The following is an 18,868-nucleotide window of genomic DNA, read 5'->3' as shown; positions in this document are numbered from 1 at the left end:
TTTGAATGTGAGTTCAAGGAGCTTCTTTCCACGAAGGAAGGAAGCAAATTGTAGGTGGTACTGTTGCCAAGAGTTGACAAAAGGTTGAACAGTGTCGGGCCGTGTGCTTGATTTGGCTATGTCCCCTCTGGGTTAGTAACTGATGAATAATAATTGCAGCCAACGTCAATGATCAATTGAGGCAAGAGGAAAATGAAGAGTAATGCTTCCAAGACAGATGCAGGGCGTTGATGAATGTTAGAGGAACATGAACGAGTGGGGGGAGGTAAAAGGTTGAAGGGTACAAAATTGTCTGGGCGAAGTTGGGTGCACATTGAAACTTCACTCAAGGCTAACGGACACACGGCCGGACCGACAAGTAAACCAACCGGTCAGCTATTAATGCGGCCACTAACCACCACTTGGTTTGCAGTGGACCCCCCCGGAAGCAAAAGTGAAGGCAGCAGCACAAGGAAAAAACCTCAGGTGCTGTTTGAGGCAACAAGGATAAATAAATGGTTGTGAAAAGGATTGGATTTTGTTTTTCGTCAAAACTCTAGATGGGACTTGAATTGTCCATGACTTACCAATGCACTGGGCTCCTATTCAGTTGTAGAGGCGGTCAGAGAGGTCGGGTGCAATCTGGTGTGCCACGACTTTATGCTGTTGGTGGCGGTGACCAAACGAAAGGTGGAAGCGAGTGGTCGATCAGGGCGAGGCGTGCACGAGGGAAAATTCGACGCCCACGAGGGAGTAAAAACTCGAGGGTCGGGATGTCGATGAGAGAAATTGGGGTTGAAGCTCGCAATCGAGCAGGTCGGATGGTTTAGTCGTTTACCAGACAGAGCTGGTAGTTGACGGTGAGGAGTGGTGTGTGGGGTGTTGGTGGCAGTAGTTGTGGTGTTGGAGGAGAGGAAGAGAGGAAGAGAAAAAGGTCGGGACGCACGAAGGGGAGAAGGAAGGAGACGTCTAAGAGAAGGGGAGCCGAAGGGATGGATGGGCGGGCTCCAGAGTCTGGCGAGGCGAGGCGAGGCGAGAAAGCTCGGGCCAGCGATTGACAGAGCGGGCAGCACGCAGCACTGCCAGTCCAGTGACGGCACCTGGGGCTACGGAGTACAAGTCGACCATTGACCAGTAAACTACCTGCCTACCTGGGTACCTAAGATGGGGTTCTGCTAGCACGCCAGCGGAGGGCACCGACATAGAGTACCTATCTAGGAGGTACCCAATGCATGCAGTAGGTCCAGGTCTGGTAGGAGGTCCGGAGCAGGCGCTGAGCGGGAATAATCAAAAGGAAATCCTAAAGGGCGCGCAACTCGTCAACTCCCAGACGGTCGGGAGCTGGCATAGACCATGCCATCAAATGGGCTTGGGCAGATGACCACGGCAAGCAGCTGGCAAAGCACTGGTGCCACAAAGAAGACGGCCAGTTTGCCACAGACTCGGCACAGGGGGTCAGTCAACTCGAGGGCTCGAGTGACAAAAGCTGACGTCTGGACAAGGACGGCTGACACAGCAGCAGATGATCAATGATCAATCATGGAACCAGCACATGCAGCGAGTGCCAGAGGGCCGCTTTGGGGGTGGCAGGAAGGCTTAAGCGCTGAAATTGGGTCCTGGAGCATGCGCGAGGAGGCCTGGGTGCTCCATGTCTTGAAATGTCAATCGGGTTATCAATTGATCAGACCGCCAGGCCCAGGACGGCTGGACTCCAGCACCAGCCTGGCCCGGTACCACCATGGTTCTAAGATTAGCTCTACCGGGCTGCTGGAGCGGCTACAACGTTGGCAACGTCCAATGCTGCCCAGACCGCCTGCTCAGATGCCTGTGGGTTGCGCATGGATGCAGCCCCCAAACAAGACGCCGTCAACCCATCACCTTGCCGCGCCGCTTCCCAAGTCCAAGTGTCAAGCTGCCCGCTCATCAGGGGTGTTGTTCAGATGCGCTGCTGGGTCGAGCGGCTCGTCGTAATCTCAGCGTTCGAGATGCTCCCTCTGCCTTGCCAATGCCAGACTGACTCGGTCGACGACTTTGGAGACGACGGGAGACGGCCAGCCGCTTGGGCTGACACGACCAAGCCAATGCCCAACAATTGTCAGCATCAGCATCAGCATCAGCTCCAAGCGAAATCATCAAATGGCAGGCTCAATTACTCGGGCGGAATGGTATTATTCTGTCTTGGGGTTCGTCAGGAGCTTCAAACACGTCAAGCCAATGACTCGTCTTCAGGTTCACGTCTGTGCCCGAGTCCTCAGTCCTCCTCATGTTGGGCAGTTCCCCAGCTCTAGTTCAACCACGACCGTCTTTGAAATCGCCAAGGAGGCAAGGCGTGTGTAGCAGCCCAAGTGTGGATCGCGGATCATCTGCTCCCTTGCCCGTTTTTCTGCGACATTGTGATAATGCTGTGTGCATACTCGGTGCTCCGCATGTATGCACATATGTACAATAAGGACGCCCTTCAGACTACCGAGTCACAACATGAGATGTCTGTTGAACGTCTAGTCAAGTTGTCGGGTCAGTCGGCGTTGGACTGCAGCCGGTTGTCAAGATACATTGCTCAACCACTTGGGGCATGACGATGTTCAATTCCTCTGCCGCGTCTCCCGCGCCCTGGACCACAACCAAGGATGGCTCGCCTTTTTAACAGGGCGTGTGGCGGCCGCTCCTTTCATAGTCGCTGTCACCCCAAGCCCCTCTCGCTAGTCCACGGTCGAGATGGTTGGTCAAGTGTCACCAGTCCATGATAATGATGACGATTTTTGGCGCCCGCGGACGGCGTGGCTGTCCAAGTTGGTCCATCCGCCGACCTGTCCGCCCGTTCCAGGCGGTTCAGCAAACATTTCCAAAACGGAAATGGGGCTCAAGTTGAACACGACTACGAGCGGCGACGGGGATGGGTTGGGCGGCGGCGCCCTCCCGGCCTGACTGCCTCCCGTAATATCTTCAGTACGATCCAGGCGTGCCCTCGTCTCCACCAGGCTGCGACATATAATATTATCAGCGAGTTGCAAGATTCAAAGATGCCGGGTTACGCGGCTATCCTTGACACAGGGATTTTCTAGATGCGACACACGTGAAATACAAGTCGGTTGATGCCCTAGGGGGACGCATGAAAAGCTGCAGAGATAAAGTTGGCGTCAATTTGAAGCTTGAAGCCAAATGGCCAAGGAGTAGCCATCAATGCAACTTTTGCCTTCTCAAGTCGACGGAACCTTTGAGGGCATGACGTTGGGCATGCGATATCAGGCGACTCCTGGATGGCCCGGCTTGAAGGCAGCCCTTCTCTCGCGCTTCATGCCGCTTGTGCAACGACAAATCTTACTCGCATTACCGAGTAACAACTGTCATCAACGGACTCCGACATTTGCTGTGGCCGCACATATAAATACATACATATATACGTGCTGTAATGTGGCAGTCAGGCAGCTGTGCTTGGCAGAACGGAGTGCTCAGCCGTTTAGTTTGATACCACGAGTTGAGCATTCGTCCCTGCCATCTATCTCCGCGAATGTTGACACCGGATTGCAAATCAACCCATCGTCGTTTATCGCCCCACGCCCTTCGGTGCATTCCGTGAATGCCCTCCCACCTCCCGACCGAGATGTACGTATTATGTATGTAATGCATGGAATAGTATTCGGAACTTGCGCACCAAACCGCCAAGACTTTATGTCTGATTCCGACGCAATAATACAAGTCAGTCCGAGGACACACTCGCCAAGTCCGTGGTAATAATCCTGATCTTCGAGTCCACCATCAACGGGGCCTCCATTTTTGCCACCAAATTAATTAATAATGGAGGCCAGCAGAGGTACGGAGTATTGCGAAGAATGCGTCGCCACTAGCATTGTAAATGGGAGCGTGGCAGCAATGTCGGGTTTGCCGTCGAGTCGTTGCCCACCAATACGGGCATAAAGGGAGAGCCCGACCTACGATTCTCCGAATCGCAAAATCGCGGCGAGAGCTCCGCATGCACGTCACCAGAGTCTGTCTACCAACCGCCAGCTGCTGCACAAGCTACATCTCTACACATGCATGCACTTGTCATAAATATCCCGGGCACGCGGTCGTCGTGCCTCCAATCTGGCCAAGTCCCCGGCTATTGCATTTCCCAACCGTGATGACAGCCCAAATAAACTTCACCCCTACTCTGGCTACCCGCGTCCTATGTCGGCAGATCGATCGGCCCAAGACCCAGTCCGCGCATTGCAAGGGGCGCCTTGGCAATCTCTGGCTCTTTCCAGACGTCAGAATAGAATCACTTGATGGAGCGCCCCGCGCCCGTCTAAATGCAGAACAAAGGAGATTTGCTACGTCCGCACGGGACTTCCCCCGTCCTGAGATGAGCACCTCCTGGTCATTTCTTTTGTTCATGCACCGATTGTGCTTCGGCGTAAGCCAGCCAAGTCGCTGTCAAGGTCGGTCCGTTGCGGCTTGGGTACGGGCGTCGGCCCCCGCGGCCCACCCCCCCCCCGCTAAAAATACGTTGGAAAAAACATTGAATCTAAAAGAACACCGCCAGAGCCTAACGCCTAGTATTTTGTCCACATCGTAACAAATCGTTCCTTCGGTCTATTGACCATATTAACGCTTGAATTGTTTCGCTCATTAGTTAAGTGAAATTACAAGCATGATACGAGTATCATGCAAGCGTAAAATCTGATAACACAGTATCGGGCAATAAACCTTGTTAATTCTCAACTTTTCATCTTTTGTAGATCGCCATGAGGTTTAACATATAGGTGTACGAAGAAAAAAAAAACTTAATATTCGTCGTATTATTGTCAGGCTTCATAGGAGCCTGTTGCCAAATGCTGGATGGTTGTCATCATCGGCGATGGTTCACTGCTACTGCTCTGCTCTGATATACAGTCTGCGGAAGAACAGATTTGCGAGCCAACAAGTATACACGCATACAATGTAGTATAGGGACTTGAAGAGGTCCAGAAACGTCTCAGCGAGACCAGGCGTGACATTGACAAGGAGGATGAGGAGACAATAAGGTTGACCAGTGCCATTGAAGACACCTCTAGGAACGATCTATTAACTTTCTTTTTGTTTCCCTCTCAAGTCAAATAAGATCATAAGCATGATACAAGGATCGTCAAGCGTAATATCTGATAACACAGTATTAGGCTATACCAAGCCAAGAACAGTAAGAGACCAGAGAGATAGACCGTCTATACGCGCATCGTGACGCGTCAGATATACCAGCGTAATTAGTGCTGCGTCGCGGCCCGCTAGCTAAAGCCATCTCGCAATAGCCTCAGCCAATGTTATTATAGAAGTAAATCTTATATATTGTAGCTTAAACCTACTGACTTTGTGCTGGTGAGAGTCACCCCGAAAACCTGAAATGCCCACACACGCAGTATACATCTGCAAGGTCTCGTCCGCATTCCAAATCGACCCTGTTAGGAACGGCCTATACTTGATGACTAGAACCGCTTCCAGCTCACAAAGGCGTAGAGCCAAGCCCGACGTTGAAGACATGAACGATGCGGTGGTGGCTTCAAGACAGGAGCTGTTTGAGAGCGAACGAAGGAAAGCCAGACTGTGGGGGAAAATGGCCGATTTAAAGGGGAAGGCGGAAGAAATCAAAGGGCGACTTAACTAGCAAACGGTGTACGTTGCTTATCAATGCAGTAAATGTTTAGTATTGGCAAGATACTCCTGAATTTGCTGACCCTGGACGTCCTCAACAAGAAGGCCTCTGTCTTCTAGATATTGCGTATAGCGCTTAGATTTCTCAATTTGAAGCTCAACCTGCTTCACGAGACTCACATTATCTGAATGGTCAAAAAACTTTGCAATCTCTGCATCCCTGTCCGCAAGCGGCCCGAAGAGTATGCGGAAGAGAGACGAGCAATATACGCCCATGAGACTGGAAGGGTGACGTAATATCTGGGCAATAGTTGGGAGTCTTTGAATGGAGGTCTCTTCTTGTCCAGCCTGTCCCTGTTGATATCCCCACTCGTGCCATAACTTTTCCGAAATGCTGCGTGTTTCTCGCTTATTTTGCAGGACGTCGCGGAATTCGGCAAAAATCTCATCACGAAAGGGGCCACGCACAAGTCCACGCATAACCCGCAGTGTATCGGGGTCGTGACCGGTAACCCACGGCGGCGGTGTGAATAATTGGAGTGGGATTGTGCTTGTGAATTCCCAGTCTATGATGCCGAGGATGTGGAAGTCATCGTCAACAAATATATTGCCGAATCGTAGGTCTGGATGTGCCAACACGAATGACGGACTGGTCGGCATCGAGCCAATGCATTTAGAAATTTCTTCGGATAAACTGTCAAGTGCGAAGAGTTCCGTCTTAGCATCCCTGTAAGACAAGTTCTCCACGGGAAATTGGTACGTTTCTGTCAAGATACTATGGTGGTAATCCACAAAACGCCCCAACGATGTGAAAACCTCCTGCCGCAAGGACCTCCCGCTACTCCTTTCAAACTCGTTTGCAGTGATGGAAAGGAATGGGCCAAGAATGGGACTGCATTTGTCGTCTTCTGGGTTCGGCATCAGCGAACCGCCAGCAGGAAACTCGAGTTTACGTAGCTGTGATAATATGTCTATAAGGTCGGTATATAGCCGCTGCCGCTGTGCTTTTGTTGCGCATAAGAACGTCTTTGTATGAAGTTTCTGCCCGGGGATAAGGTCCATGATTATGAAAGGCGTTTTAGCACCTTGAATGATTTCATCGTGGATGCCGTATGTGAGGACTTGAGGAATGGGAATCGTTGTATTGTCCTTGATATACCTATGCAGCACAGTCAGTTGTCGAAGAATTGATGGCGGAGAGATGGAAAGGGGTTCTGCTCACCGTAGCGTAGTCACTTCGGAGAGGACTTTTTGCCAGGCATGGCGAACCACTGGTTCAATTGGAATCCTTATGACCTGTGTTTTGCTGTCGGCATCAAAACGAACAAAGAAACAGACATTAAAGCTGCCATTGTCCTTGGTGATAACTTTGCATGTCTTTCCGCCGTTGTGTTTAGATGCCAAATCACAGACGGCATCTAGATTTATAGAATCAATAAACTGCTGGATAGCGCCCTCGATTTGCTGTTATATTGGTGGGCAGTATTCCAACGGAACCTGGTCAACTTGGTCATTGACAGCATGTACATCTGCTAAAGTGGCGTTTCCTTCTTTACTCTGATGTTTATTCGAAGTAGATGACAGGCTGCAAGCAGTCAAACTCGGTTCCATCTTGACCTAGCAATCCGCAATAGAGGCTAGACAAGTAGTCCGTAAGTAAGTGACGACCACTGCGCCTTGATCATGCGAAGTGCAATAAATGGCATCATCCCAGCTGGGTAGTCTTGCGCAACCTGGTGCAAGCATCGTGCGTGGTTGCAGATGAACGGGATCAAATGACAACTGGCAACTGGCAGTAGCCAGCAAACAGGACAAAAGCAAGGGGTCTGGTGATGTCGATCTGGTTGAGGTTCTGGGGCGGTAGCTTTTGCAAGTACCAGACATGTACCTCGAGTGCTTCTCAACAGCACGTGGGTGGCCGCTTCCCCTGCGCCACGGATTCGACTCCTGCAACAAAACGCCACTGTCAGCCCAAACCATGTCAGCCCGATTCAACTTTTGACTCCAGATGTCATCCGTCATCAATCGGTGCCAATCCACCGCGTTACCGGCCGTATAGTTTTGGCCGCAACAATGACGAATTTACGGCTGATAGCTAGCTAAACGGCGGCTCATGTTGAATCAGCTCCCAAAAAAAGGCACACCTTTCCCATTGACGCCAATTACAACATGTCAGCCCCGAAAGTCGATTCGCCGGGCGTGCCCATCCAAACCACCCACTCGCTCACTCACAGTATAAAGAAATGATCATGCATCAGCATCCCCCGCGCCAATTGTCATCCATCCAACGGGCCTAGCTAGATACGCGTATTTTCACAAAACCCTGCCAGCCCATCTCTGCACCAAGAAAAGACACCAGCAGCAGTGGCAGCACGCAAGCCATGTGGCTCCAGGTCGTGCCCAGATTTGATTTGCCCTCAGAAAACGCGACGCCCAGCCAACATTTCACCGTCAAATCAAGCGGCTCTTAATACGGAAAAAGCCAGCCCGCTCTATTTAGCAGCGCAATTTCCTTCCCTTCCACCTACCATTTCGCCATCGTAAGCGACGGGTCGATGTTTTGGCGGCAACAAGCGCCGAAGCACCATGTCGGCATATCAGTAAGCTCGCCGTTTACCGCGCAAGGCACAGGCAAGAAAAGCCCGCCGTCCGGTAGTACGGCGTGGCGTAGAGACGAAAAGAAATCTAAAAAATAATAATAATAAAATCTTCAGTCCAACGCTGAATGTAGTCACGTTGCAACACCATATATCAGAAGACACGACGACGTACGCCGACCCATCACAGTGGAATATATATACTAAGTCTTTAAAAATTCAATACAGGCAGCTCAACCTATTCAAGAACATCCTTGATTTACGCTGCACAAAACCCCCCAAGACTAGGCCAATATCCCCTATCCAAATGACACTAGAATCCCACAACCACCATAGATAAATACACGACCCCTCAAAGAACCAACGAATCCAAAACGCCACGCTAACACAGCAACTTCAGAATCTCTACGGCGGCCCCCTCCACCCCGGAGGGGGAGGACGCGGCGCCGGCCCCCCCGGTCCCCAGGGCCCGGGCCCGTAGCCATATCCCCCCGGCGGCACCCCTCTTGTCTGCGGTCCGTGAGAATAGGCCTGCGGAGGCGGGCCCGGCGCGTATGCCGGTCGGTAAGGGGGCCCCTGGGGACCCTGGAGGACAGACTCGAGCTTGCTCTCGAGAACCTGGCTCGTCTTATCGAACCACTTCCTCGCGGAGCTCGCGCTGAACAGGGACGTGCTCGACGTGCCGCTGCCCAGGGGACGAGGCGGGTACGGCGGCGGCACCGGGTTGTAGTGGGTTTTCGGCGGCGGCGGGAAGTTGGCCGCGTTGGAGGGCCCGCCGCCGAACCCGCCGTACGAGACGTTTGGTCGCCGCGGAGGCAGAGGCGGCGGAGGCTTCCCCCCTGGAAGCGGCGGGTTTTGCTGGCCTGTGTATGCTGCGTATATCGGTTGGGGGGGGTAGGGAGATGGCGGAGGCGGCGAGTACGGGGGATGCTGTTGGCTTTGGGGCGTCGGCTGGGCGTCTGGTCGGCCACCTTGTCCGGGGTACGAGTACGACGGTGGAGGCGGTGAGTATGCGGGATGTTGTTGTTGTTGTTGTTGCTGCTGACCTTGGGGTGTTGTTGGCCAGGAGTCTGGTCCTTCTGGCCCGGGACACGGATACGCGGGCGGAGGAGAGACGGGCGTGTACCCGGTGTGCCATGAATCTGTGCGTGCGTGGGCGACTTGCGGTCTTGGTTGGTGCGGCAGTGGCGATAATGACGGCGATGGCACATATGTAGATTGCTGGATGTCGTAAGATGACGCCGGGGAAGGCGGCATTCCCGGTGAAGCCGTGTGATGCGGCGAAACGGGTGTCACGCTGGGCGATGGCTGAGCCAGCGGTGCTTGAGCGTGTGCCATGGCCACAGGAGGTGGTGATTGCGGCTGAGAGGTCGCCGTTGCTGGTGTGGGCGCTGCATCTTGTGCTAGACTGTGTGTCGACGCGGCAGGAGAATCGTCCTTCGGTGGTGGAGGTGGTGGTGGTGAGCACGGCTTGATAGGGGGACTCTGTCCGGGAGCCTTGTCCTCTGTGTCCGGCACAGCATCTGGCCGCTGCTTCGGGGGACTCATCGGCTCGGCATCAGAGCTGAACGGCGTATAAAAGTGATGTGGCGCCGTGCCCATCACACTCGGGGACTGGGCTGTCGTAGCCCCCGAGGCAGATGATATGCTCGGTGGCCGGTACGGCCTGTACGGCACGCCAGGAGAATGAGGACCTTGGATCGGTGGTTTCGGCGGTGCACCGGATGACGGACCGCCTAGTCCGACCGCAGAAACATCGTCTCTTCCAGGCGGCGGACAGTACGGCTTGATGCCAGGCGGCGGGGAGGCTGTTGCCATGCTGCTCGGGCGGGAGACCCGTAGAGGAGCTGGATACGGAGACGCCGTCTGCCCAGGATGCTTCAGCGACTCCTGCAAAGCCGCTTCATCAGAGCCGTTGCCCGAGCCATGTAGAGACTCCGTCTTCCGGAGCCCCTGCTGCTGCCGAACCCGCGGGTATACCGTCGCGCTGGGTGCGTCGTCGCCCGACGCAGGGCCATGATACGGCCATGGATTCGCCTGTTCCACCTCGCCCTCCTTTGCGTCCTCCTCCCTGGGTGCACCACCGCCAGCCGTCCCGACCTCTTGATCCAGGTAAAACGGCCACGGGTTCGCCTGCGCATTCCCGTCCACCTCAGTCGCCCTCGCCGGCCTCCGCCCCGGCTCGTCCCTCACCACCCGTGCCGGCGCCGACTCTGCCGGCATTTCAAAGGCGAGCCCGCCCCCGGGCGAAGTGACTGAGCCCTGGACAGGCGCCGTGTCGAGCTCGGCGACGCACAACGGCGGCGGGTAGCTTTCTCTGGCGCGGCGGCGAGCCATCTCTGGTAGGTCAACCCCGTCCTTTGTTTTCGGCTGTTACACTCGCAGATTATTTCAATGGTTGACGTTCGTGTTTTCCCCCCCCTTTGACCAAGCCGAACATGGTTTTTCTGCCTGGCGGTGGCGGCGACGTCGGCTTCGACGCTTGGGGCTGCAAAACGAGTCAAATCCAGCTCCTCGGCGTGCCTGTCCGCGCCTTCGGCCCTTGGTGCATCCTCGGGCCTCGCGGGACGGTTGGAAAATGTCGTCGTGTATCCCAGGCGTAACCTGGCGTTGGGCAGACGCATGGGTATCCATCTACCCAGTACGGAGTAGGCGGTTGAGCAGGCGCAGCAGACGAGACTGGCGCCATCAGACGTATTTGTATTTGCCCTAGGTTGCATCTCAGCCGCGCTAGTGCCGCCAGCAAGTGTCAACGATGGACCAGGACCCTCGTTGCCTCGTCTCCTCAGCCCTGGATTCTTGCCGCACTCGTCCATCCCCAGATTTTTTTTAGAATTTTTTTTGGCTGCTGCAGTTGCACCGATCCGATATGATCCTGGCCCCTTGTCTTGGGTCTGGGATCGCAGCCTTGTGCGAACTGCGGGCAGGGTGTCATTCCCTGGTCGTCCAACCCATGCATCGCGATCCTCCCGTATGTACGTATGTATGTACTTGTACCAAGCTCGTCCCATGTATGGAGCATCGAGTATACGCACATGTCATCTGTCCTGGTCTTCATAAACGGAGTGCCCTGTTGATGTCCACCGGCCGGTTCATCCATCACCTGCTTGTTTGTGTACCGTCAGAATCACCCCCGAGTTACTACTACTACCTTTCAGCTGCCGCGGAATACCTCGCCCGACCAGACCTGGCCTTGCTGCATCTGCCGCAGCCCACGAGGTTCATCCATGCTTGCTTGCAGGCAGGGCAAGGGAGTGAGTGGCACCGCTGCCACCACGTTTTCAGCTGCAATTCTATGTGGGCTATTTCAGCTACGTACCGAATATGTTCCTGAATACATACATACAAACGCCTCGTATTCAATAACACAATGCAGCAGCCCAGCTCAGCTATTCAGGCCGCAAAGGCCCCATGTTATCTTCACGTTGCACCTGTGATCCGCATATCCGAACATCTCGCCATATGTATTCACCTTATTATAAAATACTGATATCAATGTTTCAGCACCGGCAAAGCGTCCTGGCTGTCCCAGACTCCCAGTACACAAATTCTGCCGGCATATATACATCTCCCTTTTTGTTTTTTTTTTTTGGTTTCAATGTGTCCACTCTCATATCCAGATAGCCAGAATCAGCCAGTCCATGTACACAATAAAATATCCCACTATGTATAGTATAAACTATAAAAGAATAGACAATTGTTTCGCTCAAGGCAGGCAAGAAGAAATCCAGCAGTAGCCGCCATGAAGAATTTTGCCCTAATGGTGAGGGGGGAAAGGGGGAACAATGCGACTTTTCGTTGCGCTTCTGATTTGAGAATCGCAGAACATTGCATCGTCTATATTGACATGGTTGGATTCCATGCCAAGGCGACGAATGCCAAGCAAAACATCAACAATGGGGGGGAAACCACAATAGCCAAACCAACGCGCACAGGCTGGCTACATGTGCGAAAAAACAATGGGTGTTTGTCTAAACCAAGAAAGAAATGAACTTGTGCGCGTGTCAAGCAGCAACCAAAAAAAAAAAAAAAAAGAAGAAGAAAAGAGTAGAATCCAACAGTAAAGGGCGCAATGACAGACGATTAATCAAGTGCGAAATCATTCATCGTTGCTGGAATCTCCACGTCGTCTTCTATCGTTCCATCGTCGCTTGCCGGCCCGCGTCTCATAATGAGGTGCTATGGTTGTAACGTCCTGCATTGTGCCTTCAATGGCGGTTTTTATTTTACCTCGGTATGTATCCACTATTGAGGCAAAAGTTGTTAGTGACATGCATTGCGTCGCAACCCCAGCATCCAGCCTTGTAGGTCAAGGAATACTCACGAGCTCGCTGCAAAAACACAGTCCGGCCTGCAAACACACGGCTCTGAAGCCATGCCATGCGATAACCTAAGTCGTTCAACTTTACCTCCTTCCCGCGATACGACTTCCTCATCCTTGGCACATCGACCTCGCCATCCTGGCCCTCGGCCATGCTCACCTTGACTGCTTGGCTGCTTGACTTGGTTGTTCCCCGCCGACCAAGCTCCCGGCCTTCGGTCTCCTGGATTCCATCATCGGACAAGTCTTCGGTGAAGAATTGAGAACCGGTCGCGCTTGGGGGAGGACTTTGCATTTCACGTGGAAAGTAACTTCGAGGGAACACGCTGGCGCCTTTTCGGAAGCTGTCAGGAATCTCATTGGTGTCCACGCCGTCAAGAGTAACTCGAACTCGGAGCCTGGAGCCCCGCATGTTATCATCCACAAGAATGAACTTTCGCTTCTTCGCCTCGGGAACGTCAGGGAAGAGGCCCTCCGGTTCATCGACATTACCCCGACTATGCGATCGCGCGGGCATGGCATTGCCACCTGCTCGAGGAGCCATGTGAGACATTGGCCCGCCTTGAGCACTGCCAGGGTAGCCTTGACCAACATAACCAGTGAAGACGTGGGCAGGTCTCACATCATCTCCGCCGTGATGGCCCTGGCCGGTGGCATCTGGGTGATGATGGTGTTGATCTTCGTAAGCAGCGCCGTGGCCTCATTAATCTCAGTTAGCCCAAAGCTCTCTATCGTGGTTGAGTGAGACGAAAAATGTCTTGGAAATGAGGCAGGGACAACATGCGAATCGATATCGACGACAAAACAATGATGGGTTTTTTTTTTCTTTTTGTTTTTTCGCCTCTGTTTGTTTCTCATTCTTCTTCTTTGTCTCATAAAACAATGTTTTTGGTGGCATAATGACTGCCTGCACAGGAATAACTTTTATAGCCAAAAACAGGCACAAATTGAGCTCGTCTAAGAGTCGCATAAAACAAGCAGCAGCCATGATGCAGGAGCTTGGACAGCAGCGCAACTTCATGCGACTATGATAATGTACAGGAAATTTTCGGTGTCTTGGTCTCAAAGAGAAAAAAAGCTCCTATAAATGAGGACAGCTTCTCTTTCCACACTCAGCGCATTCGGGTCGTGAGGCAACTCCGGCCGACATCAAAGACCGTCATGCTACATATATATGACAAATGAAAGAGCAAAAGACAAGAGAAGTAGCAGGAGACGACAGTAGAAAATGTTACAAATCCGTTCCCAGAAGAAAAATTGGCGAAGAAAAATGACAAGAGAGACATGTTTGTCGCGCAACACAGACGGTCGAGACACGATTAAGGAAATCTGCCCACGAGGGCTCACATTTTGTCGAAAGCGCAAAGAACTTTTTTTGCAGCAATAGATGACGGAGTAGAAGGAGTTGGTATCATGGACAAATCAACGCAACGATGAGTCGGGCAAGCCCGTACAGTGCAGTTGTGGTGCTAAGAGGCAAAACAAGCAAGCAGTGCAAAGGCAGCAGATGCGAGGGTTCTGACTGAAATTACATCTGGTGGAACATACCGACTTCATCTCCTCCACCTGGGGCACTCCCGTCATGAGCCCCAGCGTGATGATGCAAAGGCTGCCCCATGCTGCCCATCCCAGGCTTGCCCATGGGTGGCGCCCCATGTCCCATGGGAGCGGGTGCCGCTGGCATCCCTGATGGCCCGCCGGGTCCAGGAAGATGAGATGCACCTGGGTGAGGCGTGGGTGTTCCCTGAACCTGCTTGCGATTGTTCATCTTCGCCATACGGCGAACTCGTCGACTTCGAAGGCGCGGGTCCTGGTTGCTATTTCGCCAGCTATCAACTGCTCTTTGGATTAAGCCTCGCTTGCCACGCAACGGGGGGTTGAGCTGCGCCAAAGCCCACCCAACACGGTTGCAGTCAGTCTCGTACATTAACCGATTTCCACGGTACTGGTCCTTGGGACAACAAGCTCGAGGGTAGACGCAATTCTCCTGTTTAAATTCGGGAGACAGCTCGTCCGTGTTGACTGACTCAACGTCACATCGAATGGTGTATTCCATCTTGACCCGGTCTCGCGAGTATTCAAACGCAATCCACTGAACGCCATTGCCGTCCTGTCTCACAACCAGCGGAGTAGTCGCGGGAATGGGCCCCGGTGCAGCATTAGGATTGACGCCCGGCGCAGCATTTCCGGGGCTTTGTAACTGCGGTGCGTTTGACTGATGCTGGGCCTGTGGCATGGGTGAAGTCTGTGCCTGCTTCTGGAGCTGAACGGGAACCTGCGGTTCAATCTTTGGTCTGGGGCTTCCCGTCATGCCGGCCTGCGCGTGCTGGGCTGCGTGCTGCGTCATCTGGTTCTGGGGAGCTGAGTGCGACATCATCATGTTGGGCTGAGATGTCATGGATTGCTGCGGATGATGAGGATGTTGTGCGTGTTGTGCGTAAGGCGACGCACTGGGATGGTGAGGCATTGGCTGGTAATGCGACTGCGGTTGGTAGTACATGGACTGCTGAAGATGCTGCGACGGCGGCTGGCCGTACAGACTTCTGTGCTGATCATGTTGCGAGGGGGATGCCACAGATGCTGGGGAGTTGGATTGCGGCGTATGATATGACATTGGGGGGTAGGGAGGTCGAGGCATTTGGGCGGCGGCCATCATGTCGGGAGTGTCTATACATTTCAGGCGGGCTCATGTCAGTCTTGTGCGTGAATGCGATATAGTTTGTGGCTTTGTTGTTGGTTGTTTTCTGGCGATAGAGTCCAGTGAAGCAAAAATGTGCAGGAAATATGCAAGCAACGTACCGGCGGAAGTGTATCCGCTGTTAGCACCTGGGGTGCTGTAGGGACTCGGATGGCTGTAGTAACCCAGGTTGTCTTGAGTGCCGGCTGTCTGGCTGCCGGCTTGATAGGCTTGTGGTAGGGAGTGAGTCGACGAGTACGCACTCTGTTGGTGTTGCGGCGGCGGCGGCAGCGAGTGGTGGCCTTGGTGCTGGCCTTGGTGCTGCGCGTGGGCTTGAGGGTGAGGTTGCTGATGAACTATGCTCGACGGTCGTGAATGATGCAGTTGGGAAGAAGGCGGACCCTGTTGCTGGTGGTGGGGATGATGCTGCATAGAGGCAATACCAATCAGTAAGACATCGACAGGAAAGGATTACTTGAACTGAACAGGTGAAGAAAACAAGCTCAGGTCGGGCGCGGTGGTGTTTTATTGCCCCCTGGCTGGTGTCATGGTCTGGGGAGAGCTGTGGTGGAGTGGGCCGATGTCCCCTGGTAGGCAGACTGGGATAGAACGGGTGAGGCGTGCCAGGCCCAGAGGGACAATGCTGATAAAGCAACCCTGCCTGTCCTTGGCCGGCTTGGAACCAAGTCTTGGTGGCAACGGGAGCCGGTGAAGAGATACAGCCGTCTTGACGAACCGCTAACTTTAACGGCGCGCCGACGCAGGCAATTGGGCCGTTGTATCATGGACATGTACAGCATATACACCCAAGAACCCCCAAAAATATGGCGGCAAATATGAAGGAAACGAACGCGACACACAAGACCTCAACCTGGCCTTTGATGCGCAAAACGGTGTTGGGGCAAAACAGGAAATGTAGACAAAAAGAGCGCGCCGCGTAGCAGGACGGGCCGTGGGAATAGGGATATAGCAGGAGTATGGGCTGACCATGTATGTACTGCCGCCTTCTTTTCTTGTTTGGTTCTGTGCAAATCCGCCTGCTTCAGCGAGTACAATTCCAGCGTGCCAACGGAAAATGCGACGGCGGGAGGATGGTTATGCAGCGCGAGGCCGTCAAGCAGCGACAATGTGGTGTTGCAAAAAGCAAGAAAGGCGCCCTGATATGTCACGTCAAGGATCGAGTGATGCAGGCTTCAGAGCTACCCAAGCACTCCGTCCCGACCAGTCCAGGGAAAGAAGAGAAAAAGAAGGATCGCAGGGACCAGAACTGGAGAGAAAAAGCTCCAGTCAAGAACGAAGACAAGTAGGTCCCATATGCCTTTTTTGACTTGGGCAGCCGGGGCCAGAATGACTAGGGGGGGTGGCGTGCGCTGAGATTGCTCGGGGGCGCGACCAAGGGGTCGAAGGAGGGTGGCGGGATAACGAGAGCTTTGCGACTAGGAATGGCCAGCGCATGGAAGAAACGTGACAGGGGTTGCAGCTTTTGATTAAATGACCAATAAACGGGGCAGCCGGGGAGTCAGGGAGCGCTATCCAGAGGCCGTCCAGACGACATGCAAAGGGCCAGCTGCCCAATAGGGCATTGCAGAACTGGGGCTAAAGAGCGGGCCAAGATTCAGCCGGGATTGGCTTTGGCTGCTTTGACTGGCTGCTTGGACCAGCTCCTGACTGGTGCAAGCTTGGCTTCCTTCTTGACGACCTGCCTGTGGTGCTGCTGCGTGCTGCTGCGTGCTGCTGCGGCGTGTTGTTGTGTGTGCAGGGGGGGTGCTCCGTGTGCGTGGTCTTGCCTTGCCTTGCCTCGCCTCGCCTTGCCTTGATTCGCTTTGCTTTGCTTGGATTTGATTTGCGTTGCCTTGTTTTTTTTTTTTTTTGCCTCGCCCTTTGCCCTCTGGCTGTAGTAGTGGTAGTGGTGGTGGTAGTGGTGGTAGTAGAGGTGCTGTGGTGCTGGTGGCGTTGTCATCTATCGTCTCTCGTGCTCCTTCAATGTGAGCAGCGCAGCGCTCAATTTGGCTGCCACATTAACGCCGCCGCGTTGCGCTGCGCTGCTCTCTTCGCAAACGAGTGTGTGTGTTGGCCCACGAGCGGTGTGGGTGGCAGCACCACCCGAGAGCTATGCAGGCAAACAACATGCCGCCATGCTCTGCACACCACACCACCTATCCACACCTGTGCATTGCTTAGCTGGTTGAGAGGTTAAAAAGACGTTGGCGTCGTTGGCGTCGTTGGCGTAGATGGCGCTGTCGCTGGCTCTGGGACTTGGAAGGGGGAGGGGACAAGCCGTTCCCACAGATCCAGCCAAAGCCATGTCCCGTTGCCGCCCCTTGTTCATTACCACCACAAGAAGCGCTGACTACTCCTGGCAGAGCCCTTGATGTCGATAGAATCGACAAGGACTAGGACCATGGGAGGCCCTGCCCGCACGCGTGGGTTCCAGCAGACAGGTTGCAACGGTCAACATTCCCAGAGAGCCTGCGTGCGCTTGCAGAGGCAGTTCTCTTGCCTGGTCTTGCCTGGCCCTGGACGGGACGTTTCTTCTCATCGGCCGAAATCTGGGGGGGCTAGCCCTATTCACAATTCTCGTGTCCTCTGCAAACGCCTTGTCGCCAATAGATTGCAAATCTCCCGCTGCCGGCACCGCTCTCACCCGCCGCCCATCGTCTCTTTCGTGTCTTTGTGCAAAGGCGTCCTGTGCACTCCGATGGTGCTGATTACGCCGGGTGCGCGACGCAGCGCCATGACTGGCAAGACAATTGATCCAGAAACTGACTGATAATGATCCACTCGGCGCACCTCGCCCTTTTCGACAGCCACCGCCATTGTCCCACGACCCACTGGCTGTAAACGTTGATGCGCGACTGGACGTGGGTGGGAACGTAATAGGGCGTTGGACGACAGTGATCCAATCTCCACCAACTGTAGTCATATCCGCGTCGTTGCCCACCGTGGAAAAATAAGCGCGTTGTGCCAATCTAGTCGTGGCCGTTGCCTCATAAGCCAAGCTCGTTGACCGGCCCACACCATTTCGTCTGTGTCTGATGGAACTTTCTTCGCACTTTCCCATTGTCGGCAAATCCTCAAGGCCGTGCTGCTGGCGCCTCCTTCATGTCAAGCCGCCCATGCCTTGGCGCCAAACAGACGAAACTACCGCCACAGGGCCGAGTGGAAAGGTGCTAGGGCATTCGCAAAGAAAAACAAGGGGCATAAAAGAAACACGCGGTTCCAGGTGCAGCGGCTTTGGCAGGCAACTGAAGCAGCGTATCAACGGCGCCGAGGGAGCAGAGCAATTGGCAATGGATGAATATGCAAATGACGGAGCTTGTGGGAAGGCTGGCGTGCTATGCGTCAGCCCTCTCCCAGTTTTCGTCCTGTTCGCTGTTCTGTATGTATGTACAATACCATACATACAGTACCACAACCAGAGAACCCCGTACAGCAGAGTCGTGGCTGGGCACACCCCTCCCCGGTCCAAGGTGGTCACCCTAGTCAGTAGTGAAACAGGAGATGTCCTGCCGAACCCATCATTGAGTCCTGAGCCGGTCAACCTTGCGACTAGACTCATTGGGTGCATGGAACTCTCAATAAATCTCAAAAGCCTAAAGAAAGAAACTTTCGATTGTGGCTGTTCGTTCGTTGTTTCGCTCCAGCTGTTGCGAAATCACGAGTGTGCGTCACTTGAGTTGCTCGTGCAGG

At 53.8% G+C, this 18,868-nt stretch overlaps 3 protein-coding genes across 3 annotated transcripts; all 3 read right to left on the bottom strand.

Annotated features, from left to right (window-relative positions):
• Window positions 1-5,616: 5,616 nt before the first annotated feature.
• Window positions 5,617-6,845, bottom strand: MAA_10940 (uncharacterized protein; the record flags this gene model as incomplete). The annotated part of the gene is made up of 2 exons (XM_011412886.1): window positions 5,617-6,742; window positions 6,820-6,845. The coding sequence occupies 2 exons, from the start codon at window positions 6,843-6,845 to the stop codon at window positions 5,617-5,619; spliced, it is 1,152 nt and encodes a 383-aa protein (XP_011411188.1).
• Window positions 6,846-8,585: 1,740 nt separating this feature from the next.
• On the bottom strand, window positions 8,586-10,996 carry MAA_07430 (uncharacterized protein; the record flags this gene model as incomplete). Its single annotated transcript, XM_007825428.2, has 2 exons — window positions 8,586-10,550; window positions 10,619-10,996. 2 exons carry the CDS (start codon window positions 10,994-10,996, stop codon window positions 8,586-8,588), a joined length of 2,343 nt encoding a protein of 780 aa, XP_007823619.2.
• Window positions 10,997-12,279: 1,283 nt separating this feature from the next.
• On the bottom strand, window positions 12,280-15,610 carry MAA_07431 (duf814 domain containing protein; the record flags this gene model as incomplete). Its single annotated transcript, XM_007825429.2, has 4 exons — window positions 12,280-12,425; window positions 12,505-13,158; window positions 14,050-15,168; window positions 15,301-15,610. The coding sequence occupies 4 exons, from the start codon at window positions 15,608-15,610 to the stop codon at window positions 12,280-12,282; spliced, it is 2,229 nt and encodes a 742-aa protein (XP_007823620.2).
• Window positions 15,611-18,868: the final 3,258 nt, after the last annotated feature.

This window comes from Metarhizium robertsii (assembly GCF_000187425.2).
Source record: "Metarhizium robertsii ARSEF 23 chromosome Unknown MAA_Scf_3, whole genome shotgun sequence".
NCBI lineage: Eukaryota > Fungi > Ascomycota > Sordariomycetes > Hypocreales > Clavicipitaceae > Metarhizium > Metarhizium robertsii.
This window is presented reverse-complemented; position numbering and strand designations above follow the sequence as displayed.